The sequence below is a fragment of the Apus apus genome, chromosome 2, assembly GCF_020740795.1.
Source record: "Apus apus isolate bApuApu2 chromosome 2, bApuApu2.pri.cur, whole genome shotgun sequence".
Lineage (NCBI taxonomy): Eukaryota > Metazoa > Chordata > Aves > Apodiformes > Apodidae > Apus > Apus apus.
The window spans coordinates 50971872-50993934 of NC_067283.1; the positions used below are offsets into that span (position 1 = coordinate 50971872).

The following is a 22063-nucleotide window of genomic DNA, read 5'->3' on the forward strand; positions in this document are numbered from 1 at the left end:
CACAACTGTCAGTAGTCACATACCACTCTACTTCTTTTATTCTTGTCTTGTTGCTAGTAACCAGTTGTTAGAGTAGCTGTGACATTAATCTGGCCTGAGACATTGATGTCTTCCAAGTGGAGAATGACGTAAAGCAGTATGTAGTATGTAGCAGACATATTCAAGAATCCAAATGGCTAGTATGTGAAACTCCTTCATATATACTTTTTCCTTTACAAAGATTAAGAAGAGTTTGAGCCTGAGCAAGCTGGAATCAAATAAAAGGGGAATAGAAGGAACACGGACTCACTCTAATAATACCACTGCAGGCCATTGTCACTTTCTGGATATTGTGGTGATTGTAGAATCATAGAATGATTTGGGTTAAAAGGGACCGTAAAGATCATCTAGTTCCAACACCCTGCATGGGCACCTCCCACTAGACCAAGTTGCTCTGAGGCCCAACCAACATGGCCTTGAACACTTCCAGGGAGGGGGCATCCACAACTTCCCTGGGCAACCTGTTCAAGTGTCTCACCACCCTCACACTAAAGAATTTCTTCCTAATGTCTAACCTAAATGTCCTCTCTTCCAGTTTTAATCCATTACCCCTTGTCCTTTCACTACAAGCCCTGGTAAAAAGTCCTTCTCCAACTTTCCTGTAGGCCCCTTCAGATACCAGAAGGCTTCCCCTTGACCTACTGGCCACGCTTACTTTGATGCAGCCCAGGACATGGTTGGCTTTCTGGTCTGCAAGCACACACAGCTGGCTCATGTTGAGTTTTTCATCCACCGTCACCCCCAAGTCCTTCTCCTCCAAGTTGTTTTCAGTCCGTTTTCCACCCAGCCTGTATTTTAGCTTCAGATTTCCCCAACCCAGGCGCAGAACCTTGCACTTGGCCTTGTTGAACTTCATGTAGTGTGCACAAGCTCACCTCTCAAGGCTGTTGAGGTCTCTCTGGATGGTCTTCCTTCCAGCGTGTCAACTTGACCACACAGTTTGGTGTCTTCAGCAAATTTGCTGAGGGTTCACTCAGTGCCACTGTCCGTGTTGCTGACAAAGATGTTTAACAGCACCGGCCCCAGTACTGACTCTTGGGGAACACCACGCGTCACTGGTCTCCATTTGGACATCGAGCCATTGATCACCACTCTTTGAATGCAACCATCCAGCCAGTTCCTTTCACAACAAGTGGTCCATCCATCAAATCCGTACTGTTCCAGTTTCAATACCAGGATTCCGTGTAGGACAACGTCAAAAGCTTTGCACAGGTGCAGGTAGATGACGTCAGTTGCTCTTCCTTTGTCCGCTGGTGCCGTGGCCCCATTGTAGAAGGCCACCAAATTAGGCGGGCAGGATTTGCCCTTGGTGAAGCCATATTGGCTGTCACTAATCACCCCTTTGTTTCTCACATGCCTTAGCAGAGCCTCTAGGAGGATCTGCTCCATGATCTTGTCAGACACAGAGGTGAGTCTTCCTCTTATTGCTAAGATACGTGTAGAAACTTTTCTTGTTGGCCTTAACATCCCTGGCCAGATTCAGTTATCTCTGTGTTTTGGCTTTCCCTACCTGATCCTTTGCTTCTCCGACAACTTGTATGTACTCCCCCGAGGATACCTGTCCCTGCTTCCACTCTCTGTATGCTTTGTTCTTACATTTAACTGTGTCCAGGAGCTCCTTGATGACCCATGCAGGCCTCTTGGCACTCCTGCCAGCCTTCCTCTTTGTTAAGACACATTGCTTCTGGGCATGGAGGAGATGATCCTTGAATAAGGACCAGCTTTCCTGGGCTCCAGTCCCTCCAGGGCTTGGCCTCATGATAATATTTAAAATATCATGACCTTGAGAGCTATCCAGTGATGTGATCCATGTGGGAAAATACTGTTCCAAAAGAACAGTGCCATGATATGAGCCTAAGTGGTGAGAACTGAAAAAACTCGGGAGACCTAATACTGCCCCTACCTATTGAGGTGTGACTGAGGGCAGCCCTTACGTTATTAGTGACTGGAGTATTAGAATAATTTTTAGAATATTGTTAAAATTTTGCAGGCAAGTTAAATTTGCTAAGAGTACTGCAGATGTCATATATAGCTATTCCTATAAAACTTTTTTTTAGACTATGTTTCTCAATAGAAGAATCACATTCACACAGTGATTAACACCAGCATTATTAAAACAAGGTTTTGTTGCCCACAGGCTTTTTGCACAGATAATCATAATGCATAATGACCTAAATGTAGCTTGTAAAGCAAGTTTACACAGGCCAGGAAAAAACACTTTGGTATAGTTCAAGTTGATACAACTTGGATACTAGTAATAGGTTTTTATTTTCATTGTAAAATAATTCAGTTGGAAATTTTAAAAATTTGAATCCTAGGAGAAGAAAAATTGACACAATTCCAGTGTATTCTTCAAGCACTGTTAAGAATATGCATATATATATCCACTATGCAGATTATGTACATAGTAATATTTTCTTTAGTATAGTAAGCTGATCCTTCAATTTAGCTATCTGTTTCAGAAGTCGGTTTTAATTTTCTGAAATTGCCACTGCCTTCTTTTTTTTTTATTCAGTAGGTCTTGAAACAAATATTCTTACAAGGAATAATATGGGAAAACCAATTAAATCTTTAATTCTGCATTAGTTTTCTTAGAACTGATTTATCCTAGACGTAATAGTTATCAAAAGCATGATGATGAACTACATCTGAAAATTGAGCTCCAAATACTAAATATAAGTAAATGTCAGGGTATGACATACTGTAGGTGTAAATCTGCTCAGAAGAGCTTTTTCGCTGCTTTGTCTATTGTATAAAGTCTTTCTTCAGGACAGAAAAGCAATCCTTTGGTGAATCATTCTGCTCTGGAATATGTTTACCTTTTTACAGATGCTCAGTATGTTAAGTCATCTTTTCAGCTGATTTTTTTCCTATTTGCAATAGCTCTTAGTTATTGGTTGGGCTGTAATGGTATCTGTTCAATTAAAGTATTTTTAAAGATTAAGACCAATTGCAAATAATGCAGGTATTAAACATTTTAGCTTTATCAAACAATGTAAGCAATAGGAAGGCTAATTAATTGACTACATAGTATTGCAAATTTGTTCCTATTATGAGTTAAAGTTGCATAGCTTTCAAAAGTCAGTCTTAAGTTAACACGAACTATCAACTTTTATTCTAAATAATCTATATTTATCAATATAGGCATTGAAGAGACCCTTGGTATGGATCCATGCAGGAGAATACTAGCTTTAAATTCAATAGCAATTTTAAATGCAAAAATGTAAATGTAAAAAAATGTCACCGTTTCTGGAAGTCTGGAAACTTTTTATATGTACCTTAACTTTTGAAGTTCTTTCCTTAAAAAAAAAAAATAAAAAAAAAAAAGCTGCCTCCTACTTTTTATTTTCACTTTAATGAATTACATAATACAAAATACATAACCTTTTTCTGTGTTGGCTAGTTCCAGTTCACATTAATGGCCTTCAAGCCATCAGCTCCCTTTGGTCTCTCCGTATGTGCATACACAGGCATATTTTGTGCAAGTATACAACAGTGAGGAGTAAGTCTTGGAGAGAGTTTAAGGAAAGATACCAGAAGAGGAGCACATTGTTCGATTTCATTGCTGTAATCTGGTACCTTTGTCATATGGTAATTGATTGTCAAGATTTAAATTTTAGGTGAATGAGCTGCAGCAGGCAGTGTAGATCAGCAGGTGGCACTAGTGTGAATTTTTCATTGGTTTGCACATTCGGCCTCTGAAGATGGATACACACTATTTTGTAAGTAACCTGTCATTTAAGAAATCCTGTCCCACACGTCTGGCAGTTCTTGGCCACAGCCTGACTCCGGGTCAGACAGGTACAACTGAGCTGCTCCTGCACACAGAGGCCTAGAGTAGCAGCTCTGGGTCTCTGCTACTCGTCAGATGCTCAGCAGTGAAATTTGGCTGATCTCATCACATGCTAAGTGCAACTCAGAGGCAAGAATAGCTCCCAACTATTCTCGTGGCCTCCTTTTCTAACCGGTGTACAAATAAATATAAGGCCATATAAGACTGGGCAAGAGAATTGCATAAGTATATTGTCATGGAGGATGTGGAAAATAAAAATTAGGACATGAAGTCTAACTTTTCCTTTGCAGTTACGTTATGGTGCAGCAGTGGGTCTGTAGTGATTATTTCTTCCTGTTTTTTGTATAGTAGTTATGTTGACCAATTGCTGGATGTCAGCCACTTTCTCTTACCCCAGAGTAATCAAACACCAGTGGTCAGCTGCTGTAAAACATCAGAGAATTTACAGTGATGTGGTAGGCATGTTTTTAGTCCCTTGCAGCAGCTAGACAGGAACTGTGCCATTAAGTAGGAATCTGCGGCAGTTGTGTTGATCACCTCTATCTTAGATTATTTCTGTGGAATTTCTGACTGTTTAGGAAAAAAAAAAAATCAGTGCTCATTAAAAGTCTGCTGGATTTTTCGAATTTGGCTCATTCTTATAGAGTGTTTTACTTGAATGTTGAAAAAAAATGTTCCAGTACAAGGGGACATATGCTTAAGGGTGCAGCATGCAGGTCAAAGATTACACCATGTTTAAATACTAAAAGTGACTTTTTTTTTGTTTAGTAATGCCACACAATAATTACAAAAATAATTTTCAATAACATTTATATAAATTACGCAAATAATGCCTTTTGCTGGAAGGAAAGGTGGCTTCTGCTTTCATATTGGCTAACCAATAAAAAAAAAAAGTTTATGTTTTATTGAAGGGGTGGGACTAGGCCCAGACTTGTACATTGAAGGTTCATTAAGTGTCTGAATATAGAATTTCAGACCTCTTGAACTGGTATTGCCAGCAAGAAAGATTCGTGTTCAAATGCACTTGTTCTTACTTGTTTTCCTACTCATTATCTGTGGCATCCTTCCTGCACCCTTATGTAAAGAGCTATTTGTCTGCTTTGCAGATTGGATCACTGAAATAATCCAAGTTTATCAGAGCTTTTGTTTTTACCTAAGGGTTTCTTTTACTCCACCTTAATGCTGACAGAATGAATACCACTGAAATGTACCTTAACCCTCTTCCTTTAAAGCTTTTTTGGAAACTTACTAAGTATCAGACAAAAAGTGTGATTTTTACACTTAAACAGTTATTAGTGCAACACTTATTATCCTGGATTGTATCTTTGCATCATAAGTCAGTTATGGGTAAGCCTTGGTCTGGTCTGCATGTTACCACGGAGGAATTGTATGTGAAACTGAAGGGTGGGAACTAGTACAAAGCAATAGCAGTATTGGTACACTAGCAGTAGTAGTAGCATATTACGAAGAGTAGTCGTGGTAGTGTTAGAACAAACTGGTTTTGAGCACATCCTGAATCACTTTCAGATACAAGAAATAAGGAGCATCCAGTCGCATTTTAATTGGATCCAGCAGTCAGAAACACAGTAAGACACAGAAAAACAGTGAAACACAGAAGTGAAACAGTCCATCTTGCCTCAAATCATCATGCAGCCTGTTACTTTAAAATGGGTATATGGTAACTGTATTTCATCTTTAGACTTACTGGATTATTTAATAGATTATTTTTTCCAGAAGTTTAAAAAGGGTCCTAACAGTTAAAAACTCATTAGTCTCAATGTGTAACTTTAATTGGGATATATCATTAGCACAACATTCTTCCATCAGAATTGTAGTCTCTGGTAATGCATTGTAGATTAAACTTTGTCCTGCTGACTTTGTTTTCAAACTGGGTCCTGCAACTTCACCATTCAAGGGTCAGAGTTTATCTGATCTAGATACAGCATGCTTAGGTTTAGTGAAAAAAAATCTAAGCAGATTATTTTTCTTAGAAGTAGATAAGAAGAGAATCAGCAGCAACTGCTTCAGTCCAGGCCTTGGGCTTAATGGACATTCCATTCTAGATAGTGTTACCTCAGAAGCTTCTAGGGGAACAAGCATGTGTTTTATATGTGCATGTAGCTACATAGATAATATTTTATTATAAAAAAGTATACACAAAAATGTGCCATTTGGGAAAAAATAGTATAGGTCATCAAATGTATGTTATTACACAAGGTGAGCTTTTGCACACCTGACAGATAATTTAATTAAGAATTTGTAAGTATACCACAGTACCTACATATTGCCAATTCTTAATATTCCATACAGTTTGCCAGCGTATTCTGAAGAAGTATTTGTGGCAGTAACAACCTCACCTGTAAGCACTGTTTCAGTAAGCTTTAGATTCTGTGTAACATGAGTGGAAAGTAGATCTTTCAGATAGCCAGACTCCAGCATCTATCCCGTTACCATAGCAGTATTAAAGAAAAATGAGAGTACCACTCAAATTCAAAAATTCTAATTTGTCAAAAAATAATTTTCCGTATTTGTGCTCTCTGAAGAAGAGCTGGTAGGAAAAAAGGATGGGATAAAAAAATAAAATGCTTGAAATAAAACTGAAGCACTATCATGAAGAGCAAATTACTCTCCCTGACATCACATGTTATGAGCAGAGGGTGTTGACTTACCTTCCATGAAAGGTCCTGCCTAATATGATGGTATCATGTGTCTGGCAATGGTCTGTAGCAGAGGCCCAGGGAAGGCATAAGAATGGGGCAAATTGTCATGATTTATTTTCCAGAATTATTTCCCAACCTCTAGCAGCTTGTATTTCAGAGACAGTGTCTGTAATTTAAGATGAGCTTTTTGCATGTTGTTATCCAGTATCTTTTTAAGGCTGTGTATGCTTACACTATAACCAGAGAGGAATTCCACATTTTACTACTTAATTGTTTGACCCATAGCTGACTCCTTTCATTTCTTTTGAATGTGCCTCCTCTTAATTTTAGTTGATGACCTCTATCTCTTACACTGGAAGAGACAGTGAAGAATCTTTCCCTATTAACCTTTCCTAAGTCATCTAGACATTTATTTTCCAGGCTGAAGAACTCTATTATATTCAATTGTTCATTGTATGGAAGCATTTCATATCATGTGTTATCCTTATGGCCCTTCTCAGGGCCTTTCCCAGTTCTGCTCTATCCCCTGTAAGGTAGGGAAACCAGATCTGCATTTAAGTTGCAAGTGCATAACAGATTTATAAAGAGGACTATCCAGAAAGCATTGGTAAGAATAGACACCAGTGAAATGCAAGTATGAAGGACAATAAAAAAGTCTTAATTTTCTTTCTGCCCGGACTTGAGTGAGTGTCATAACCTCGAGTTCTTCTTTCAATTCTAGTGCTTTAGAGCCTAATTGTAAAAATTAAGCATAATATAATAACTTCTTAGTATTCATCTGAGCTTGCTTACATTTAGAATATTTTTATATTCTTTCTTTGGCAAAGTTAATAAAACACAAACAAACAAAACCCAGATTAAATTCTGGTTCAAGTAACATCATTTATAGACTGGTATTTCCAAGGGACATGGTTTCTGACTGAAGATCACTTCATCATTTTGAGATGCTCACTGATTGTTAAACAATACATCACTTTATTATTTTAATCTCCCATTTTCAAAGATTAATTCTTTCCAAAGTGAGGGAGTGGGAGCAAAGCACAGAGATGAGGTGACTCCTCTAACATACAACTGGAGGTAAAAGATGCCTGCCCTGAGCTGTACTGATATATCCCAGAATCTACAGAACTAGTTCTGTATGGTATGTACTCCATATATTATCTCAGAAAGAGACTAAATTTGTGCCTGGAGTAGTAACTGGCAGGAGAAGATCACATGAAATTCAGGCCCTAGTTAATATTAGTTGTTCATAGGCTTCTATAGAAGTCTTTGAAATATTGCATAAAGTGTCAACTTCTGTTGCCACAGTTCTGACTTTTGTAATGTGTCACAATACCTCTGTGTTTGAGAAATATGTCTTTGATTAATGTGTAAGTCCATCCAAACCTCTTACCCCTAACTTCTATTACCTGGACTTCAAGATATCAAGTTAACAATGTATTGTAAGATTTGAAATGTCTGATGATTTATCACCAGCAGAGCTCTCTGCCTTTAGAGAGGTTTTGTAAGCATAAAGGACAATGATGCTGCTGATCTTTTATTCTCTCAGCTGAACTATCAATTCCATCTAGAGTTGCAAGTCACGACTTCCTAAATGTTTCAAATTGATGCTAAAAACTCTATTAATTTTTTACTTCCAGAACTGCAGAAACTGGCTTTAAAAACAAACACACCAAAAAAAAAACACCCTTATAATTCTGACCTCATTATAGACTTTGATAGAGTAACTGCCTCAAGGGATCATTAAACCAGAATAATTTATCACACTGCATGACCTTAACATAGAATCATAGATAATAGAATAGTTAAAGATGATCTATATCCAAACCCTGCTGCATGGGCAGGGACACCTCCCACTAGACCAGGTTGCTCAGAGCCATACAACTTGGCCTTGAACACTTCCAGGAATAGGGCAGCCACAGCTGCTCTGGGCAACCAGTTCCAGCATCTCACCACCCTCACACTAAGGAATTTGTTCTAATGTGTAACCTAAATCTCCCATCTTCCCGTTTAAAGCCATTCCCCATTGTTCTTTCGCTACATGCCCTTGTAGAATGTCTTTCCACAGCTTTCTTGTAGGCCCCTTCAATTACTGGAAGGCTACTATAAAGGTTTCCTCAGAGTCTTCTCCTCTCCAAAGAGAAGCTAATCAGCTCTCCATACATAAGCCAAACATTGTTCATGTCCGATGTTTAAAACCTTTGCTTAGTCCTAATGCAACTGATGGTCCTACCCCATGCTTAAAACATACATTTATCTTGCTGAATTAGAATCTCTTAATGTAGCCTTACTTTTTAAATGAATGACAGTGGTTTTATCAATATGCCATTTTTCAGAGTGCAACATCATGATGTATTAAACGCAACAAAAATAAATACTTCAGAAGTTTAGCTCTTCTTTAGACATTTGAGTGTATGTGTTAAACTCAGGGGTCCATACTGGGACCGGTGTTGTTTAATATCTTCATTAGTGATATTGACAGTAGCACTGAGAGCACCCTCAGCAAGTTTGCCGATGACACCAAGCTGGGTGGTGTGGTTGATATGCCAGGGGGTCCTGGACAAGCTGGTGAAGTGCGCCCAGGTGAACCTCGTGACGTTCAACAAGGCTGAGTGCAGGGTCCTGCACTTGGGCTAGAGCAACTGGAGATATGAATACAAGCTGGAGGAAGACATGAGAGAGAACAGCCCTATGGATAAAGACCTAGGGATACCAGTGGACTAAAGCTGGACATGAGCCACCAATGTGCAATTGCAGCCCAGAAGACTAACCACATCCTGGGCTGCAACAAAAGAAGTGTGGCCAGCAGATCAAGAGGGGTGATTCTGCCCCGCTCCTCTGCCCTGGTGAGACCTCACGTGGATTTCTGCATCCAGCTCTGGAGTCCCCAACACAAGAAGGATGTGGACCTGTTGGAGTGTGTCACAAAAATGATCAAGAGGGCTGGAGCACCTCTCTTATGAAGATAGACTGAGGGAGTTGAGGTTGTTCAGTCTGAAGAATAGAAGACTCTGGGAAGACCTTACAGTGACCCTCCAATACCTGAAACGAGCCCATAAGAAGGCTGGGGAAGACCTGTTCACTAGGGCATGTAATGATAGGACAAGGGGTAGTAGTTTCAAGCTAGAGAAGGGTAGATTTAGGTTGAAAGAAGTTCTTTAATATGAGGGTGGTGGATCACTGGAATGGGTTGCCTAGGGAGGTGGTAGAGGCCCCATCCTTGAAGACTTTCAAGGTCAGACTTGATGGGGCTCTGAGCAACCTGGTCTAGTTGGAGATGTCCCTGCTTATTGCAGGGGGATTGGACTAGATGACCTTTAGAGGTCCCTTCCAACCCAAGACATTCAGTGATTCTCTGATTAATAACTTCGTGTGTTCAATACAGTCATAAACAGTCAGACTATAGATGATCACCAGTTTTGTATTGTAATAAAGATTTCTCTCTGATCTAGAAAATCTCTAAAGTAACTAAATACATACTGTGTTCCAGCATCTGTCTCCTCTAATCTGTTCTGTGCCTACATTTTTTTTGCCTTTTAAAAATATAATAGCTAAGTAAACAAGTTCTTAAGACCTCACCTTCTTACCATGTGTCTTTAATTAACTCAGTCTTTAAAATTTTTCTAGCACTTTTCCATAGCAAGTGCTGTTGAAGGTCTTTCTGTTTAAATAATCTCTTGCATTCCTCATGAGTCATAGCTATAATACACACAAACTTTTATATACAAATAATATTTCTGTATTGCATCATACCAGCTGTAACTATAGCTAGCTTTTTTTTTTTTTTTTTCAGCAAACCTATACTGGGAAAAAAAAGTGGTACATAAAATTGCTGCAAGGCATCTTTCTAAACCTTTATTAGTTGAAGTATTCAACAATTTACTTTAAAAAAAATAAAAGTAACTTACTTCTATATGTAACTTGCCTGTGCTGTTTATTTCTTTCCACAAATAAATGCACCTTAGGGCAGGGGTGTGTAAGGACTGGTAGAACCAGTTTTTCTTTGCTTCAGACTACAACTTCCAGTGCTTCATAGTCTTTGAGAGCATTCTGAATCTATACAAACCAAGTTCAGGTACTACACCACAATATCATTTTAACTTTTTACTAGTCTTACATGAAAGACAAATCATGTAAAGTTTTAAGTATTGTTCCTTCCTCTCTCTGTCGCTCTTTTTCTGTGTAAAATATTCTGCAGTTGAGATATGGCCCTCAGCCAAAGATAAAAGGTTAAAATAGAACCGATCTGTTGAAATAGCTATACCTCTTTAGTTTGTGGTTCTTAAAATATATTTGAGTGACCTTCAGTATTGTGAGAGTAGAAATGTCATGCTGGAGTTTGTTTCTCTCTCTATTTAAAAAAAAAAGAAGTGGTAATTTGAATTCATCTCTTACCAGAAGTAAAACACTGGAAACAAAATGCTCAGCTGGCTCAAATCAGCAGTAACAGAACATGGTCAGTAGTAGCAATTGTAATTAAAGTGTTTCACACAAAGATTTCTTAAAGTTGCAAAGACAGTCTTCCTTGTTTTGTAGATGAGGAGTTTCATACACGGCATTTTCATTAAAGCGAAAGTACATTGTTGTTAGAGAGATACAGTAGAGGTTTTTCCAAGAATTAGGTGTTGGCTGTATTAATGTTTACAGAAATTTTGCTTATGTCATTTTCTAGTTCCTTCACTAACACCATAATCATTCACGTATAAATGCTTTCTAGTTAGCCTGGTATACCAAATATTAGTCTGTAAAAGCTGGACTAAATTTATGCAACTCTTCTTCCATTTTAAATCATATGTCAGTTTTTATAAAAATCTAGGGTTTGTCCCCAACTTTCACAAAGATCAAGCTAACTTTCTTTAAATTCTTGATAGGATTAGAATTCATTTTCTCACTGAATCACAAATAAGAATTACCAGAATATCAACAGGCCAAGCCCCACCACCCACCACGTATGAGGGTCACAAGACTCATTCAAGACTCATTTAAATCAGTACCATTGTCATCTTTGAAATATATAAAAGTTCAAAGACAGGTACTTCACAAATTGAACGTATAAAGGAATGTCTTTACCTGAACTACATTATCCATCTAGCAAGCACATTTACTTCATTGTTCGTAAGATTTTTCAGAATTTGAAATCAGCAGTGATATAAGTTACAGCTTTTTGTTTTGCAAGTAATTAATATTTATTCAAAATACTGCATTATACATAGCTTTCCTAAACATTATTATGGAGATACTATTAACCAAGAGCATGCTAACTATAAAAATACTATAAAAGGTAATATTCCCTGTATGTTACCTACTACAATAGTGTGCAAATGCCGTAACCAGTAGGTTAATAGGAGCTATGAATCCTGGCAAATACCAATGCCAAGTATGCTTAATTTACTGGCTATAGTCTTTGCAGGGATTATGTTATAATTTGAACCTATCTTTCAAAATGTTTTGCTACTTCAGGCTACGGCAGACCTTAACATGTACATTTGGGGCGGGGGGAGGGGGGTGGATCTTGTTCAATTCTGAGACAATGAGTGTTGAAGAAAGTTGCAGGTTTTGTATCAACTGAAGTATTCGCTTGTTTGTTTCATTGGGTTCAAAAACCCAGCAAGCACAACTGAAAAAAAATTGAAGTACTCTGTAGGAGGAATCCTGACAGGAGTACATACTGGCCTACAGTTGGAATGCAGACACAAAACCTACATGGATCCACTGTACCATTCAGAAAAAGTCTATTGATTGGTTTTGTGTGGTTTTTTTTAATGTAGAAAAACAGCCCATCCTCCTTAAAAGGAAATTTTCATAACTAATTAATTTCTAGAGTCCCGGTGATGTGGGGATTTTTTTAATAGCATTAAGGGTTTTGTATGTGCTACGCAACTCACCTGCCATTGCCTCAGTTCTGATGTGCACTGGTCACATTCGTGGCTACATATGAATTGGCCTGATGTTTGTGGTTGCTTCTGGCAGCCCAAAATAGTGATCATAGCCCTAAGGTTGAACATGAATGATGGGATACGATAGGGAAGCTTGCGCTGTTGCTATAGTAAGAGTTAACTTCACATGACACTTCTGAGCATTTACACAGCTTTGAAGTGTAAGATCAGACACTTCCGTCATCCTCTCACAGTAAAAAAGATTCCTTTTAAACACATCTTCTGTGTCGCCTAGTTACTGTGTTTGATTAGGCAATGTGCCTAATGACAAGCTTCTGAAAGCATGTTGATTTGCTTTGTCTCAAAAATCCTGGCAAACAAGCCTTCTTAATTTCCTGTTTCAGTATCACAAAGATAATTAAAGTCCAAGAAAATATTAATCAGTTGGCTGTTTCTGCACAAATAAATGTGTGCTCCCTTGTAAACATTAATGAAAGTAAGTCAATGAGCTGTAGGAAATTTGTTGTGGTCTGCAACAGGAAATCATAAAATACTGGGAAATATTTTTGTAAGAGGGTTAAAAAGTAACAAAGTAGTCAACTTCTGCTTTGAAAAACAAGTGCCTACCTCTGTTAGAGTAGTCGAAATTTGCCTGCCTCATCCATGAAAGCTGTTAATTCAGTGAAGGTCAAAGGTTTTGTTGTTGGTACACCAGCTGATCATCTCTAAGCCTGTCAGGCTGTACTGCTGAGCACAACAAACTGCTGTGCATTGCTGATGTGCGTCACAGGACCCTGGGGTTTTGCACGGGGATTAGTCAGGCTGTATTTGGAAACGCCCTCAACTGCACCTTGTGCTGCTATATTAGTGCTTCTCAAGCAAGAGGAATTTTCTTTTGCTTCTGCAGCTGCTCCTGCAAAACCCTCTGGTAAGTGTGCACAGCTTCTGTCAACGGTACTGACTCTCTTCTGCTTGCATTTTTAAGCCAGGATTATGATCTGAGGCATTAGTTGCGGTTGTTTATTTTCACAAATTGTATTTTTAGGATAAAAAGCTGATAGCACAGAACTGGCAACAGCATTGAAGGAATAAACACATGTACCAGTTTCTATTGAATAGGTTAATTCAGCTTAAATGTTCCTCTACTTCTAAATGTGTATCACAGTAGTCTTAAGTGTGGGTATTGTCAGTGATGAAGCTATGTACCATGCATGTCTGCTTTTGTTTCTGTACATCAGGAATAGCAAAGATTACATAATATAACAGACCAATTCTTAAAAGGATTTGGTTGGTTTTTGTTGGCAGCCTGTATGCAAGCCCTGCGTCTCTGGACTCTGCTTGCCACCTATGCTGTTGCAGTAGGACAAAATCAAGGACAGAAGAATCAGGAGTGCCCTAAGCTCAACGCACAGGTACTCTCCTTTAAAAGCACAAGAAGAAATGCTATTGTCATGTTTTCTATGAATGCTCTCTCTCCAGATTTTTTTACATGCTTTTTTATTTTTCCAAACTAAATATCAGAATCCAGCCCAGTCAGTGTAAAACAATGTAAATAATTAAACAAAATAAAACAGGAAAAAAATTTTAGTACACATCCTATTGCATTTCTTAAAATAGCTAACGTAGTGAAGCCACTTCCAGTTATTTCATATAACCCTGGGTATCTAATTTTGTAGCATATTATCAAGCAACCATGAAGATACTTAATGTTCTGTTGTTTCACTTCCGTAACAACATTTTCCTACTTTTTAGATAAGGAGTCCTAAGGCTTTATCTTGGTAAAACTACCAAGACAGTAATTTGGTAATTGCTAGTTTCTAAGGGTTTCCTACCATACTTGAGTTTACATCATACAAATATCAAACATACTATGTTTTTTCTTTTGGTAATTACAAATTAGTAAATGTCTGTCCTGAGCTCAGGTTATGCTAGTGGGGACTATATGGTTACTAGTGCAGTTCTCTTGACTAGCTGCATATAAATGAGTGACTGATGGGACTACACTCACATCCAGTAGCTTTTCATGTTCCTGTCTAAAAGATAAACGTATTAACAGCTGGTTGCTACTAAGAGAAACCTCTGTTGTACTCATGGACCAAAATTCAAATTGTCTGAAAGAAAGCCAAGACTTTGTTTATGCATATATGAGCATATGAGCACAGGTAGCTATGTAGGAACATATATAGATGGAAGAAAGCTATGGGCACATTCCTGTTCTGTGGGTTTTGTTACTGTTCCCCTGCTTCTTGCAACTTATACATTGCAAATAGCAGAAGTTGCATGAGGAAGCTTGCATGCTTTTCAGAAGTTTTTTGATAAGCTTTGTTTTCTAGAATAAGTAGGTGAAATAAACTTTTCTGTAATAATATGAACAAGAAAAAAGGAGTGGAAAATAAGGCATAAATGGAAATTAAGGAATGTGCCCCTTTTTCTTTGTCATGTCAACAGACTTACTTTCTGTACTGAAACCAGTTTTCTGTGGCTTGCCAGGGTAGTATCAAATTTTACAGCTATCATTGATTCCATGCCCTGCCTTTTTTGGTAGGTGTCCATAAGTAAGTATATGTGATAGCTAGTCTTCAGAAATAACGTTAAGGGTTGCCTTTCCTTGCCAGCTCACCCTTGTGTGTGCTCTGTATCACAAGTTAATAGGTTAGTCTGATCTAAGGCAGGTTTACCAATGAAGTAGAAAGAAAAAAAATTCTGTGATAATAGAAACTCACATACTGTCAATAGCTAGTTCTTAGCTGTTGTCTTGGGCCTTTTACAACATTGTAGTAATCTGAAATTTTGTGGAATGTTTTTAATGAATTTGTAAATTCAAGAACAGTCCATATTATTATTCAGAACTTCTGACACCTCACAAAGTACTCTATCAATCATTGGGAATTATGGAGAAGTTTCCTTAAAATCTTATCCACCCATAATGCAGGATATTTTCTCATGACTGATTTTTGGGAGGCATCCATACTGGATCAGTCTTTGGAAAGTAAAAAAACTTTGATTTTGCCAAGTAGTGTAGGCTTACAGAGTATCAGTATAAAACTACATCACCCCATTTTTTGTGTCCTTGATCAAAGCATTACTTAGAATCACAGAATCATAGAGCAAGCTGGGTTGGAAGGGACCTTAAAGATCATCTAGTTCCAACCCCCCTGTATTGGCAGGGACACCTCCCACTAGACCAAGTTGCTCAAAGCCCCATTCAATGTGGCCTTGAACACTTCCAGGGAGGGGGCAGACTTAGCAGACTTACAATTATAACCTCTTATATTTCAGTTATTACTAGTAATATTTCAGTCTGTGTATCTAGATTTGATTGTGAAATAAGCAATATCTCTATGTAGTTAAGGTAGCAAGTCATTTATCAGCTCCTCCGTCCCAACTTAATATTACAAATAGTGAAAGCAACAGAAGGTCCCACAGTTGTCCTCTTTTTATTAGTTACTCTACTATTCACAGAACCATAGAATCATTAAGGTTGGAAGGAACCATAAAGGTCATCAAGTTCCAACCCCCCTGCTGTGAGCAGGGAAACCTACCACTAGACCAGGTTGCACAAAACCTTGTCCAACCTGGCCTTAAAAACCTCCAGGGATGGGGCATCAACAACCTCCCTGGGCAACCCATTCCAGTTCCTCACCACCCTTAGAGTGAAGAATTTCTTCCTAATATCTAACCTAAATCTCCCCTCTCTCAGTTTAAAACCATTACCCCTTGTCCTGTCACTATCTTCTCTGATGAAAAGCCCCTCCCCAGCTTTCCTGTAGCCCCTTCAAGTACTGGAAGGCTGCTGTAAGGTCTCCCCAGAGCCTTCTCTTCTCTAGGCTGAAAAGCCCCAACTTTCTCAGCCTGTCTTTATAGCAGAGGTGCTCCAGGCCTTTGATCATCTTGGTGGCCCTTCTCTGGACCCTTCCCAACAGGTCTATGTCTTTCTTGTGCTGAGGACACCAGAACTGTACACAGTATTCCAGGTGGGGTCTCACCAGAGCAGAGTAGAGAGGCAGAATCACCTCCCTGGCCTTGTTGGCAACACTTCTTTTGATTGGACATCTTCTGTTTTTTAAATTATAGGGACTTAAATTGTTGGTTTACTGGGTAAGGAAGTAACTGTTCTACCTCCAGAACTCAGTTGATTCTAAAGTTCAGCATAGTCTTCACTCCAGAATATAACATTACACTTTGTACACACAATCAGTTACTAGTTCCCTAGGATACCTGATTGGATGTGCCTACTATAGCAGCTGTGTTTAACCAACTCTTGTTTAATTTTAATAATCCACCTGACACAACATACACTTAGAAATACACTGTCTGAAATACTGAGAAAACAATATATATAAGCAACACCCAGATACAGCATAAAAACAGCTCTCTTGGCACTCTTGCTATCCCATTGTATACAAGAAACACTGTTTCAAAACTGGAATTCAGTATGGTCTTTAGAGTAAACACTTTTCTTCTTTATTTAACCTAGCTGCACAGATACGTCTCATGTACTAAATAGACTTGTAATTTTCAGAACTGTCCGTGTTGTAAATGACCCATTCTGTGGTTTGTAGGACTTGGGGATTTCCAAACCTGCGTGAAACCGTTACTGTTCATTCATCAAGGTACGACTATACCATTGTTAGCTACACAAGAATTTCTTACATTCTTATTACAGTTACCTGCTATCACAAACAAGCGGATCTGTTTTTCCTCTTCATAAATAAAATTAAGCTCAACCTTTAAAATAATATTTTTCAGGTTTTTTTTCTCCTTGCTTCTCTTTGGAAGGCTCCTTAAAAACATCAGAGACTAGATATTAAATATATTTATGGGCAGCATATATGCCAACCACTAAATACCTCTGGGAGTTGTTATCTTTTAATGTGTGTTTTAAAAGAGATACTGGTTGCTGAACTGTTTCGGTAACATACACATGTCCTTGGTAAGAAAGGAAAACTCTTCTCACACTTTTATAAAATGACAGAATAAATAGGGGAGCATAAGTCTTATTATGTACTTTCAGACATCACAATGAAATAATTCCTTTTCCTGTGTTTATATAGTTTTAGTCCTACAGGTAGAAGATCCTTGCTTTGAAAGGCCTTCTTGCCTTTGTTAGGTGCTGTGAAGATTTTTATTTTGGGCCTTTTGTGTATCCTGAGTTCACTCCTAGAGCTTTCTTAAACAATTAACAGAAACACAAATTTTATCAAATTGACTGAACTTTCCTTATTAGCATTTTTTCACTCTTTGTTCTCTCATATGTCTCATCAGTTCTTTCCAGCTTGAATCTGCTTGTCTCTTTGAACTATGAAGAATGGCAAATACGCAACAAAAACCCAACAGCTAGGCTGGGCAGAAGTTTAAGACATTGAAGGAAACAGCTTGCCAGGAAACTGGTGACTGCTTGTTAGACAGTTTTGTTTACTTCTAATAATGATAAAGCCTCAATAAAATAATTGCTACTTAATGTTCAGTTGCAAATATGAACACAAGGAACTAATGATGAGGAGAGCGGCTATTTTGACTGTCTTTGAGGCTTTATCAGATGCCATATCCATAATGAACACTTGGTTTTGCCTATGAAAATGCCTGCAAGACTGAAATAATCTGAGTTACGCTGGCTGCAGAATACACTTTTTTTCCCCTCAATAAGTCTTCAACTCACTTCAATTCTTCTGTCAAAATGAAAGATGTATTAGAAATAAATGAACCTTAAAAACTGATCTTGAGCAGGAGTATCAGTTTACAACATCAAAGCAGGAAGCTTTCATCATACTTAGAATCTTAAGCAATGTCTTGTTTAACATCACCTACTGAAGTGTTTACTAAGGAGGTTTTTCCTTAGGTTGTTTCAGAAACTTACGAAAGACCTCAGTCTGAAATAAAACAGTAGTAGGCAATACGGCTTTCCTCATACATTCTCTCCCTCTCGTCTCTCCATATCCCCCAACATCTGTTCTATTTAAATCAGTTATATTAGGAAGTCTGTTGCTTAGTATATGAGTAAACCAAATGTTTTAGCTAGTTCTTACAAAAGCACATTTAGATTTTGTTTAATTTTTGCCTTCCAAGTCTAAAAGTACATATATAATTTGCCTTCTGTAGTTGGAAGGCATTAGAGTAGTCAATTTACAGTAAAAAAAATTACAAAACAGTCCAATGGCTTTATTTTTCATTGAGAAAAAATGCTGTAGAACCCCAAACAAGTGATAAGGTTACTTTTTGTTTAACAGCACTGTAAAACATATAAAAGAAATACTATAAAAATCTTTAAAGAGTTGCAGATTGTTGTTTATTTTGTGAAGCTAGGTCAGTTGACATACTTCTGCTGATAATTGTAAATAAATATCTATAAATGCTTTGTAGATGTATTTCTCAGAAGATTAGGGAATTCTTTAATGGGCATTTTTCAGGATTTTTTGTTTAAACACTCAATAGCTTTCTCAATGATTCCCAGTTTTGGATGTAGCTGATATAGTTGGAAGCCAATCATAATGTACATTTTTTGAATTTGCTGTGCTAATAAAAATAGCAAGGCACTGCAGCCACATAAAGAAAAACAATCTTGGTTTAGGAGGTACAAGTTTTACAGAAAATGTCTTTGCTATGGAATAGCAAAAGAAAACCTTAAATCTTCCAAACTAAATGAAATTAATCCAGTTTGTTTGTTTATGAGACTTATAAACCAAAGAAGTAGTAAATTGCCTGTCATGAAGACTTTAGAAAAATGTCTATGTTCTGTTTTCATTAATGTCTTTGAGGATATTAGCCAGAAAGTAGCAGTAAGCATACTGGGAATTAGAATTATTTATTATATTGAAAAATAGGAGCACTGACATGGAAGGGAAGATACAATCCAGCAAGACTAGATGTAAAATTAGCACTTTGTGCAACCAGCTGATTCTGCCTACGATTAATTTTGAAGACTATCTGGTCATTACCAACTGAATTTGAATCATCACCGTATTGCTGCAAACATAGTAAGTATATTCAGATGTATATGCAAAGATTTTATCTGAACATATAGGCCAAAGCAGGTCGTCAGTTGAGGCCTTTTCAGAACACAAAGATTATACCCAGTTAGGGATGCTGTGTTTCTAGACCAGTGTGGTTCAAACAGATGGGCCAGGACATCAAAGAATTGTCAGAGGTTTAAAAAATTGTGCTCTGCAAAAGAAGATTGAAGAAACTGGAGTTTTTTGGTTCACAAAGAAGGGAAAAATAACCAGTGAGCACCTGTGGAAAAGATGACTTTCCTCCAAGTTGAATGACCTAAAATTACCATAAGGAAGGTTAAGTAGATATTAAGCAAACTTTTATGAACATAAAGAGAGTTGAATACTAAAATATACAGTTTAGCAAAATGTGAATGGAGGCTTTGAAGAATGGGTTAGACAGGTATCTGCTGAGAATGGTGTAGCTGTAATAAGTTTGCTACTACCTGAGGGCAGAGTGGACTAGAGCCAGTATTTAAAGGTACCTCCAGCTCCTTCTTTTCCCTGATGCACAAGTGTCTTTCTCATAACAAAAGCATGTTTGCAAGACTTTAAATTACTACTTTTTCAATTGATAACCTAATTGCAATCTGACTGTGAGATGGTTGTTACTAATAAACAAAAGGCTTAGTAGCATCAAGAACAGGAAGAAAGAATATTGTGAGACTTATTAAGAATTGGTGGTATGACAACTCTTGTTCCAGAAATGGGTCTGGAAGTAGATGCTGATAGGTTTTTTAAATGCCTTTTTTCCCCTTTAATTAGCTCATTGCAGCAAAGGTTACATGCTAGGTATAAGAGAAGGAAAACTGAATGATCAGAATGTGAGAAATGTAATTCCTAGCACTTCATCATCTGTGAAGTGCTAGGAGACAAACAAAAATTTACTACTCATAAATGCCCATGCAGACAGACTGCAAGTATCTGATACCTCTGCTTTAGAAAGAGTCCATATATTATTATAAAGGAAGTCCATATATTATTATAAAGGAAGGAAATACATACCAAATTTGGAGATTTCTGTCAGTAAGTCAATTTTACCATTTCTGCAAGGTTGAAGAGAAACTTCTAGAGTAAATGAAGGTTGGGGAGGTGTTGTCTGGAGGGGTGGTTCTTTCGTGGGTTTTTGTTTCCCTTTTTTTTTTTCCTCTTTTTTACCAGATCAGCATCTATCATAATTGATCCTTAAGTTCCCCTTCAACCTGGTATTCTATGATTCTATGATAATATTCAATAAATATTCTTAATCCACGTGGTGTGATAGCATGGGTTATTTCAAAAGTGTTAAAAACAGCTAATGGCAAATGATGTGATGGACTGCCTAGGGAGCAGGGATTACTGTATGGCCTTGTATTGGAATACCTGATTGACGTGTGCAGCATTTTCAAGAAAACAGTGGGTGTCTAATAGCAACCTGTCTTCTGTATCTATGTTAAAACTTTAAGGGCGTGTTAACTGTGGCATATTTGAACCACAGAGTGATCCCGTATGTCCTGTTTGTCTATAGCTCCCTTATTTTCTACAAATACAGTTACCTCTTGTATGAGTGTCAGCTTATTGAATAATTTGATATTAGGAGAGAGAATGAAAACATATATTGAAAGCAAACAGAACTTGCAGTCATCAGTTAGTACATCCAGAGTATTATTCTATTTCTTCTCACTCTACACTTGCCTTCCTGTCCTGGCCACAGCTTGATGTCACATGAAATGAGGCATAGATACAGAGCTTCCAATCTGATGGACAGCAGGTATTACCTGGTAAGTTTTCCTCTGTAAATATATTTCTGTCTTTGTTCTTACTCTTCATAGATGCCCGAATTTCAGAAGAAGACTGTCCATATTAAGGACCCAGGAAGAGTAGAGGAGATTATTTGTGGCCTCATCAAAGGTGGAGCTGCCAAACTTCAGGTAAAGATAATAAAAGGTGTAAACAGTTGAGAATGAAAGCAATCATGTGATTGTCACTGTGCCAAAAATTCCAAGAATAGTTACAACAGAAGTCAGCCTTTAAGTAATCTCCAAAACTTAGACGTCTGTTAACTCTTCTAATAACCCTTGTTGATTCAGCTCTAATTCAGCCAGACAATAGTTAACTGATATAAGCTTAATGATTTCAGAAATTATTCTGACCAAAGGAATCAGAAAAACAATGTTGTGAGAACAAAGTTATTCTTATGGGATATTCTGTTTTACATTACAATGCTTCAATTTCTGTCACACATGCTACCCAATTGCAACTATTGCTGATCTTTCAGAATTTCTAGCCTTTCTTTTATTTTGTCCATGTTGTAAGAGAGTTTTGCTTTTTCTTTCTTTAAATAGATTATTACAGATTTTGATATGACATTAAGTAGATTTTCCTACAATGGAAAAAGATGTCCAACTTGTCATAGTGAGTACATTCCTTTTTTATATATGTATTGGTTTGTTCACTCCTTGTAGTTTTTACTAGATTTTTATTTTCTCTTCAACTTATTCCCTAATATGAGATTTTATATGCCTCGTTACCTAATCTGTACATCATAATGAACAAGTATTATAGTGAGTGTCTTATCTGTTTTATATATAAAGGTTACTGGCTAGATATGTTAGGCTATCTTATTTTTAAGAGCTCATAATAGTCCTGACGCCTGCAAAACGCAGATAGTAAACTCCTTCTAATTCTTGACATTTTTATCCTGTAGCCTTTTAGAACAATTGAAAA

The 22063-nt window shown here is 37.6% G+C and overlaps 1 protein-coding gene across 5 annotated transcripts in view; it reads left to right on the forward strand.

The window, feature by feature from the left end:
* Positions 1–22063, forward strand: part of NT5C3A (5'-nucleotidase, cytosolic IIIA) — a 29854-nt gene that overhangs the window by 3141 nt on the left and 4650 nt on the right. Inside the window, exons 1-5 of one of the 5 annotated variants that reach the window (XM_051610217.1) lie at positions 13681–13780; positions 16931–16981; positions 19190–19342; positions 21169–21267; positions 21682–21751. In XM_051610217.1, the coding sequence (XP_051466177.1) occupies positions 21169–21267; positions 21682–21751 (169 nt within the window). In that variant the 5' untranslated portion in view covers positions 13681–13780; positions 16931–16981; positions 19190–19342. Of the gene's footprint in view, positions 1–13188; positions 13297–13673; positions 13781–16930; positions 16982–19189; positions 19343–21168; positions 21268–21681; positions 21752–22063 lie in introns of those variants that run through there. The other 4 variants (XM_051610213.1, XM_051610216.1, XM_051610215.1 and 1 more) reach the window with 4 other exon arrangements.